This window comes from Alligator mississippiensis, chromosome 7, assembly GCF_030867095.1.
Source record: "Alligator mississippiensis isolate rAllMis1 chromosome 7, rAllMis1, whole genome shotgun sequence".
Taxonomy (NCBI): Eukaryota; Metazoa; Chordata; order Crocodylia; family Alligatoridae; genus Alligator; species Alligator mississippiensis.
Genome location: NC_081830.1, coordinates 7,160,153 through 7,169,821, shown reverse-complemented (window position 1 = coordinate 7,169,821; position 9,669 = coordinate 7,160,153). Strand labels below are relative to the sequence as shown.

Below are 9,669 nucleotides of genomic sequence, written 5' to 3'. Positions count from 1 at the left end.
GATTGGAGAAAATTGTCCCCTTGAAATGATATACCAACAGCAAGGCATAGCAGATCAAAGATAACACCCACTTGGAACATTTCTTTACTGTTTATGCTGGTGAGAAGGCGTGAAAAATTCAATGGCTGGATGATCCTGGTGGGCTATAATAGGGGTGAAAACAGCCTAGGTGTGACTTTCAGTTGCCTACACTTCCCTTTTTCAGACGATGGGTATTTTTGCTTGTGGGCTCTGGCCAGAGCTTTGGTCAAGGTGGCTGTAATTCTCAGAAAAATTTGAGGTTCCACAGAATATCAGAACCAAATGGGGAGACATGAAGAATCAGTCTTTGTTGTCCTCCTAGAGTGTGAAAAGAGTCCAGGAGCCCTGGCTTCCATGCCTCCCTTCATGCCAACCCATTAGGTTTCAGCTCTTTCTCAGCACTGAGGGAAAAAATCTATTTTAATCCAATAAATTTACTTCTTTTTTTTTTTTTTTTTTTTTTGCATAATATCGGTTCTCCAAAATGGCCCTGGGCTCACAGATGTAGATGGAGACTTTGTTTGTGATGTTCTGATTGACGGGATACTTAATTTTCCCCTGTTCTGGTGGTTCCTGTCATCTTCTGATTATTTCTGTCATTGCAGAATCTCTGCGGGCCCCCACAGTCTATCCCATATTCTCTTGCTGCGGTCCTGAGGACAAGGATAATCAGGCAGGAAAGGCCCTCGCCTGCCTCGTGACAGGCTACCTTCCAGAGCCAGTGGATGTCAAGTGGAATTCTGGCAAAGTGACTCAGGGGATCACGACTTTCCCAGCTGTTCTGGGCAAAGATGGAGACTTCACCCTCACCAGCCAGCTCACCATCCCTGCCAGCAGCCTGGAGAGCGGTGTCTACCAGTGCGATGTGGAGCATAGAGCTTCAACTACTTTCCTGTCTAAGGCGTTCCCTCAGCAAAGTAAGATGTGCTGGGGAGGGGGCGGGGGGGGGAGGGGGAGTGGAGAGGATGGGATAGCAAGGCTGAGGTTTTCCAAACATCTATGAGATTTGTAACCCACTAGTTTTAATCCCAAATCCCTTAGGAGCTCTTGGTAGTTTCCCCATGCTGGATCAGTGAAATTTGGGTCAAGCTGACATCACATTTGGTCATAATGCTCAGTTATGGCAGAACTACAGGTATAACTGCACCCTAGCTCTTTTCCCTATGAATCCACTGAATAAGTAAATACCATGGGCTGTAAATCACACTTGACCATAGAATTATGGACCACATAGAGAGAGATTTTTCCATGCTGCCCATATGACTTAGGCATCCATTGTATGGGGACTTGGTGCCACATATTTTTTCCATGCTTTGGAGAATCTCACCCTCAAAGATGGACTAAACTGGCATCTGGGCCTCACAGTAAACCTTCTCTGCTGGGGTGGGGAGAGCTCCCATCTCCCTGGCCATTGTTCCTTGCTGTCATTCAAGCTCTTTCTATCATGGGGGAAGTGAATTAAAAAGAAGCTTCAAATGTTGCTCATCTCAAGGGAAGACTACTTTTATACAAAGGGGTCAAGATCAAGGCCAGTCAGATTTATTATAACAGAAACTGGACATACCGTTCCACAGTAGGTAACCTTTCTTGCGATTGCCTTGGGCTTCTCTAAAGATTTTGCTTCAACAGTGATCTTCTCCAGACTGAACCAGGATACACCTCTTACTTAGCTTCTAGCATGGCATGCTGGGAAACTACCTCTCTCAGCAGCATCCAGGCTTAAATGGGATGTGTCATTATAGCAACGGTGTGTTTCCAGGATAGTGCTGTTTCAAACACTCTCTGAAGCAACGTTTGCTTTATGAACTCTAGGCATTTTTGGGGGATGATTGGGGTTGATACATCCATAGGACCACAAACCTAGATAAGGTTGGGCACTCCTTAGCCAGTGGTCAGCCAAATTCATGGAAGACAATGGAGCTGCAACCATACACGTCAGCTGAGAATCACTCCTTTTTTCAGTTCTCAACGGTATTCAGTTCCTTCTAAGCTGGACTTCTGATGCCAGTGCTACTATCTAACACTACAGTCTTTTGGCCAAGTGAAACAAACTGTGTAACACATACAAATATGTGTGGAGACTGGGATTTTAAAGTCTTCATTGTAGTCCCATTTCCATAAAGTTTTTAACCTGTGAAAAATAAGGTCCTTAGTGGCTGATATAAACAGTCCAGAAAACATACCACAGTGACGTAGGGTTGTTACTAAATCTGTCTGAGAAATTTCCATCAATACATTTTATTCAGTGGAAAATGTATTTTGTTTGACTAAATATAATGTGTCCATCTTCTGCAAATGTTAGGTTTCTGTTCTGTTTGGAAACTGCTAGTTTTAATTTTTTTAGTGGAAAATGAATTTTTCTTCCAGAATTCTTTCAATTTTGGGTATCCTGCCCTCTCTTTTCCCTTTTCCTTTTCTTTTTGATGAAAAGACACAGATGTAGACCTGCTGCTAGGGCAGTGATTGCAGGGCTCAGAGCCATCTCTCTGGAAAGTGAGCTTTGAATTGTAACAAATGACTTGGGTACTGAGTTTCTACCTCTCTCTCTGTTCTTAGCATGTAGGGGGGGTTTGCCCGCTCCACCCCAGGTTCATCTCCTGCCCCCATCCTGCAATGACAACTCTTGGGAGAAGCAGCTGGGGCTGGTTTGTCTCCTCCTGGACTTCATCCCTGGCCAAGCCAATGTGGAATGGCTCATGAATGGGGTGAAGAAGAACCTCCCTGGCATGGGCTTCTCCTCTGCAAAGGGCACAGGTGGCTTGCACATGGGGCAGAGTCGAGTGAACATCACCAGGGAGAGCTGGGATAATGGCGATGTCTACACATGCAAAGTCACCCATCCAGCACTGGACAAAGAAGACTTGATGCTGAATGTGAGCAAGTGCTCAGGTAAGGGGACCTGACTGCAACAGAACAAGGAGGGAGAGAGGGAAATGGAAAGCGAGCCAGAAACCAGCGCTGCCTAAGCATAGTGGAGAATGTGCCCAGATACTAGGGAGATGACACATTTGGAAACTGAACAGATAGACTGTGTGAATGGATGGAGGGATGAACAGATAGATGGAAAAGAAACATAAATGGACTCTGTGGGAAGCTGGATGGAATCATAGGTAGGGTGGCGGGAAAGAGAAGGAGTGTCTAGGGGTAAATAGAAGTGAGGTAGAAACAGGTAGATACTGCAGAGGATGGTGTAGATAGGAAACAGAATGAAGTCAATGCATATTAATTTCGTTTTTCCTCAGCCTGCCTCAGTAATTCAGTGGATCCATCCATCTATGTCATCCTGCCATCTTATGATGATCTGGTTGATAATGAGGGCCTTGTTACCTGCCTGGTTCTGGGCTACAGCATAGCAGGTGCTCAGGTGTCTTGGGAAGTGGATGGGAAGGCCAGCTCTCTGTCTGAGACAGGCGCCGTTGTGACACAAGACAACGGGACCCAGAGTGTCACAAGCACCCACAGAATAACCTTGACTCAGTGGAAGACCAGGACAAGATTCACCTGCAATGTGGTGCTTCCCTGTTCGAGAGAAGTCAGGCAGGATGCCCCTACAATGGACATGAGTGAGTATCTGTGGATTCTGTTCCTGACTCTGCCCCAGCTTTTTGGCAGGTCTCTTTGGCTTCCCTTAGAAAATGGAGCTGAATTTCCTTGTCTTCTCTTGCCATTGCCTTTTGTAAGTGTGAGCTTTTTGGCACAGGGAAGGTCTTTCACCTTGTGACTGTGCAGTTTCCAGGCTGGGAGTGTCCACTGACCTCCCCATCATGGGGGTAACAGAAGTGGTTAACAGGATCTAAATAGGTTCTTCAAAGGGAAGTGATGCCTTTAGTAAACGAGTAGAATCCAGCCTGGGCTCAAGGGGCCGCAGAGAATTTGACTGTTACCATGTGTCTTATCATTAAAGGAGGCAGTGGTTAAGGAGTACTGGAGTTGGCAGTCCTGTCCTGCTCCCAGGTGGGAACTCCTTCCAGGGCAAAGAAATTAGCTTCATCTTGCATCTTGATCCCTTCCAGCACACCCAGCTCAGGCACCTACCGTCTCAGTCAGTGTTTCCAGTTTGGATCCAGATGAAACTTCAGGGAAGGGCGATTCCTTCATACTCCTCTGTGATGTCATGGGATTCTTCCCGCAAGAGATCAGCCTGCACTGGGAGCACAAGGGTGTGAAAGTGTTCCCTTCCCAGTACACCAACGGGTCCATCATTAGGACTGGCCAGACATTCTCCACTCACAGCCTCCTGCGGGTGCCCCAGCTGGAAGGGGAAAGAGCTACAGTGTCTGACTATTCCTGTGTGGTGCAGCATGTGGCTTTGGATGACACCTTGAAGGTCAATGCGTTGACAGGAGAGGGTGAGTTCAAGTGCCATAGGGAATCCCACAGCTCCCTGAAAAACCTTTGCCCCAGGGTTTCAGCAGGGATATTTTCTTGCTTTCTGTTCACCATGTTTTCCAGAAATCCAGGCCTAATTTCTGGGGGTCCTTAGGGGAGTCCAGTGCTCAACTCCTCTATTGTTTCAGGATTGCTGGTTGTAGCCATGTTGGTCTAAGGACACAGGCAGACAAAACTCTTTGGATAGAGGTGATAGTTGTTATTTAGTTGGTCTAATAAAATATATCACCTCTACCCAAAGAGTTTTGTCTGCCAACCCCTCCATTGAGAGTTGGGCTTTCAAATTGGTTGGACACCTTGCAAAAACCCAAGCCATAATGACGTAGGGGATGAAACTTTCATTGATGGGCTTATGATACAATTGGCGCTGGCTTAATCTGAGGGAAGGAGTAGAGTGTAAGGGGCTGTCACGGAGGAGTGGGCTACTCTGAATTAAAGCTCCCATGAGCCGCTTGAAATCAAAACTTTCAGATCTTCCCTGGGGATTCTCATTCAGTCTTAAAGAGAACCTGGGGGCCAAATCCCTCAGGTGCATTTGGAAATTTCTCCTATCCTTGCCAATATATCATGAGGCAAGGCTCCTATCCATTAGGGGATATGAGTTCCCAGAGCATTATGAAGAAATCCAGTGACTTTTCCCTCTTCCCAATTTCATTATCTTCACCCTTTGGTTCCCTCCTTGAAGATGCTCTCAGCTTTGCACCCACTCAACTTTTGTTTAGCCGAATCCTCAATTCCACCTCCTACCTTCAACCAGGTCCCTGCAAGCCCCTGCAAGTGGAGGTTTTTCTCCGCCCCCCTTCCCTGGAGGACCTCTATCTTGCCAAGAATGCCACCATCACCTGCCTGGTCATCAACATGGAGACAACTAGCAGTTTGGAGATCACGTGGAACCGTACAAGTGGAGGCAGGCTGGATGTGGTGTTGACAAAACCAGTTTTTCAAAGAAATGGCAGCTACAGTGTTTCCAGTGCCCTGTGGGTGCATCTGGAGGAATGGAAGTCTGGGGAGGAATTCACCTGCATGGTGAAACACCAAGATATCCCATCAGCCATCGTTAAAACAGTGCACAAGAGTCAGGGTACGTATAACCCCCATACCTCCAAATGAGTTCCCAGCCCAGACTAGACCCAAGGAGAGAACACTGATTAGTCCAGCCAGTTGGGGAAGAGATTATGGGTTTTATAGCCTCGATGGGGTTCATGGCTCTGATTAAACATCATGTCTGTGGAACAAGTCAAATTAATGGGCTGGAGGGAATATGTGCAAATGTATGTCAAAGAAGAAGCCAGAGTCATAGAATCATAGAAAAAGTATGATTGGAAGGGACCTCAGGAGGTCATCTAGTCCAACCCTCTGCTCAGAGCAGGACCATCCCCAACTAGATCATTCTAGCCAGGGCTTTGTCAAGCTGGGTCTTAAAAACCTCCAGGGCTGGAGTGTCCACAACTTTTCTGAGTAACCTGTTCCATTGCTTCACTATTTTCCTAGTGAGATTTTTTTTCTTAATATCCAACCTAACTGTCCCTTGTTGCAACTTGAGACCACTTCTCCTTGCTCTGTCGTCTGCCACCACTGAGAAAAGTCTAGCTCCATCCTTTTTGTAACCACCCCTCAGGTAGTTGCAGGCTGCTATCAAATCCCCTCTCAGTCTTCTCTTCTGCAGACTAAATACACCCAGTTCCCTCAGCCACTCCTCAGAAGTCATATGCCCCAGCCCCCAAAACATTTTCCTTGCCTTCCGCCTTCAACTTGTCCACATCCTTTCTATGGTGGGGGCCCAAAACTGAACACAGTGCTCCAGATGAGGCATCACCGGTATAGAATAGAGTGCAATAATTACTTCCCTCAGTCTACTGGCAATGCTCCTACTAATGCAGTTCAGTATGCTGTTAGCCTTCTGGGCAACAAGGGCACACTGCTGACTCATATCCATCTTATTGCCCACTGTAACCACCAGGTCCTTTCCTGCAGAGTCCAGACACTTGGGTTCTATACCAGATCTGGGTGAGCAGTGGGGCTAGAGGAGAGGGCTCCTGGTTTCTTTCCCTAATCCTGCTATGGCATTGGTGAATAATGAGGCCAGATTCAGAAAGGCAGGGCTCCTGGGTTCTGCAACCCACCCTGGGATGGGAGAAGGTTGTTGTGAATGGTTCTGTTCCTCACTGCTTATTGTCTCTGGATGGCAGAAGTCTCAACCCGGGCCCCTTCTGTGTACATTTACCCTCCTCATGTGGATGAGCTGGCCCTTCGGGAATCAGCCACTGTGACCTGCTTGGCCAAAGGCTTCCGCCCCAGTGACATCCTGGTGACATGGACCCAGCAGGACCAGCCCATGCCCCAGAAAGCCTTCATCAACATTGGCCCCTTCCAAGAAACCAAGGAGAAGGGGACAACCTACTTTATCTACAGCAAGCTCAGTGTCCCAGCATCACAGTGGCAGCGGGGAGACACGTTTGCCTGTGTGGTGGGCCACGAAGGTTTCCCGATGACCTTTGTCCACAGGAGTGTGGACAAATCCTCTGGTAAACCTACTGCTGTCAATGTCTCTGTGATCTTGTCTGATACTGATGTCAGCTGCTACTAAGAAGGCAGTGCCTTGTAGCCTGTATGTAAAGCAGAAGGAGCTCATGTGGAAGAAGCTCGGCCATATATGTTGTATGTCTAAATAAAATGGAGACTTCTTGGAATGTGTCTTCGTTGGGGTGTCTTCTTTTGGTAGGAAACAAAACTCTTGGGTTAGAGGCAATATCTTTTATTAGACCAACTAAACAGTAGCAAAAAAAAATAAAAATCTTCCTTTGCAAGCTTTTGGGTCCAAACACCCTTTGTCAGGTTGAGGAGAATTCAAAGAGTGCAAAAGTTATCCCAGGTAGAAAAGAAACTTCGTTTTGCACAGGGGAGGTAGAGGGTGGAAGTTTTTTTCCCCCTGCGTTCCACAGAGTCCTTTTGTGAGAGGGTTGCTCTCTGATATGAAGATTAGGCAGGCTTCTTTCCCGGAGGTATCCGATGTCAGGCAGGGAGGTGAAAATTTCTTCTTTTTTGGTTAGCAATGAAGTTGACATTTCCAACTGGCTAAATACATTATCTTCCATGTTTCAGGGATGTATGTTGTAGCTGTGTTGGTAGGATCTGTCTCTGGATTACAGTTCTCTGGGCTTTGGTGGACATCGTTGGTTTAAAAATTCCTAGATGCCAAAGGGATTAAAGAAAGGCGAGGCTTTGTTTGTGATCATATATAGTTGGGATAGCTGTTGGACAAGCTTTTGGGCATCAGATGCCCTTCCTCAGATCTCTAGGATAAAAGGAATTAAAGATAATTTGGGTGCCCAGAGCAGGCAGCTTTGACTACCTACAGGAATTCTTCGATTCCAAGCTTCAAGTGGCTTATTTAAATTAGGTGAGCCTGTCCTGGTAAGACATCCAGAGACCCTTGCCTGAAAACCAACAATTTATGTTTGAAGGCATGTGTGACTTTTAGAATGAAACCCCCTGTATTAGTACAGGTTGGGTTTCAAGGGGAGTTAGAAAAGTCTTGGATTTATGTCTCTGGATAGGTGGAATATCCACCACATCTTGGGGATGGAGGTTGCTCTTTCTATTGCATTCACTCTTCTTGTTGTTTTGTGTTTATGCAGTGCCTAGCAGTGCCTTGATCCATGAACTGTAGCCTTAAGTTCTACCAAAATAGACACAAATAGAAATTGGTAGGCAAAATGAGTCTTTGGTGGGCCAAGAGCACTTTGGTGTTAGGTACCAGGGTTTGGTCAGGGTGGCCTAATGGTTAGGCCATTGCGGAAGGGCAGGGGCCAGGGGCTGGGTCAGAATTCAGAAGCCAAGTTACCAGGTTTGGAGGGAAAACTAGGGACAGAGTCCAGTATGTAAGCCAGGGTCAGGATCCAGAAAAGGAGCTACCAAGTTACCGTGGTAGAGGGACAATCCATAAGGCAAAGTCTGCCTGATGGGTCAAGCCAGAGGTCAGAATCCATAAAAATCAATAGCCAAGCTACCAAGCCAAAGGGGTAGTCCACAGAGAGAAGTCCAAACACTGAATCAAGCCCAGGGGTCAGGAACCAGGGACCAGGTTTGTAGGGGAAATCCACGGCTGGAGTCCAGGGAAAAACTGAAGCCAGAGTCAGGGCCCAGGAAAACCAGAGAGCAGAAATCAAGAGGCTTGCCATGGAGGCTAGCAGATGGAGTCAAAACTGTTGACTGGCTTGGAAATCTATGGCTCCAGCTGGGTCTAAATGAGAGGTGGACAAAATGGTGAATCCGGCTGGCAGCCAGACTCCATTTCCCAGCAGCCCCTGACCATGCAGCTCCTGGCTGATCTGCATCGAGACCCCAGGACTGGTGGGGCCATGACAGCATGGGGCTGTGACAGCACAGGGCTGCAGACCTGGTGCTCTGCCCTGGCCCTGGCCCCGTGCTCTCAGGGTCTTCATGGAGACTGGTCAGCTGGGAGCTGATCAGGCAGGATGCATGGCTGAGCAAGGAGCTGCTCTGGGGCTGAGATCTTGAGGCTGTGACAGTGTGAGGCCACAGCAGAGCCATGATCCACTTCCTACATGCCCCTGTCTGTGGAACCACATTCAGTGCAGGGGTGTATGGGCAGATGATCGTGGCTCTTCCCTGGTCCCAGCTCTACAATGTCACTGCCCCAAGATCCCAGGGTCTCTCCAGCCCTGCCTGCCTGTCTCACTCCTGCCTGCGGCTCCAGGGTTCAGCTGTGAACCCTACCCACATGGGTCCCGCTCCCACCGGTGGGCACAGAGCAGACAGGTTGGGGTGCCCAGGGGCTGGGTCCAGTGGCAGCAGCCAGAAAGAGCTTCTGCCACGGGAGCTGCCAAATTGAGTCCACTGCAGGTGTGATCCAGCTCGCAGCCCAGACTTTGCCCACCCCTGGTCTAAATGGATAGGTGATGCTCTTGGTAGCCAGTCAGGATGCTCACTGTCCCTAAACTGGGACAGAGTTCATTAGCTGGTGACTCAATGCAGGTGTGGCTACTTAGGTACTTGGCCCAGGATGGCTTGCCTGATCAGGGCTCCTGGCAGTCAGAAGTCATGTCAGTTTTTGGGACTTGCCCACTCTTTTATGGCACTAGCAATCTTAGTAAATGAAATTAATAAAAGAAAAATGTTTGTCCTCACCCTCTTCACCAGTGGGAGAACTGAGGTCCAGAAAGACCATGAGTGGATTCATGAAGGCAATCAAAAGGACATGTTTGCCTAACCTCTGTTTATTTTCAGCTAAAGTAG

The 9,669-nt window shown here is 47.8% G+C and overlaps 1 gene segment (V, D, J or C); it reads left to right on the top strand.

Annotated features, from left to right (window-relative positions):
* The first annotated feature begins 208 nt into the window (after positions 1-208).
* Positions 209-7,035, top strand: LOC132251468 (Ig mu chain C region-like). The segment is given in 6 exon segments: positions 209-212; positions 627-938; positions 2,578-2,910; positions 4,155-4,370; positions 5,168-5,491; positions 6,600-7,035. Coding segments are annotated over 6 exon segments (1,587 nt in total).
* Positions 7,036-9,669: the final 2,634 nt, after the last annotated feature.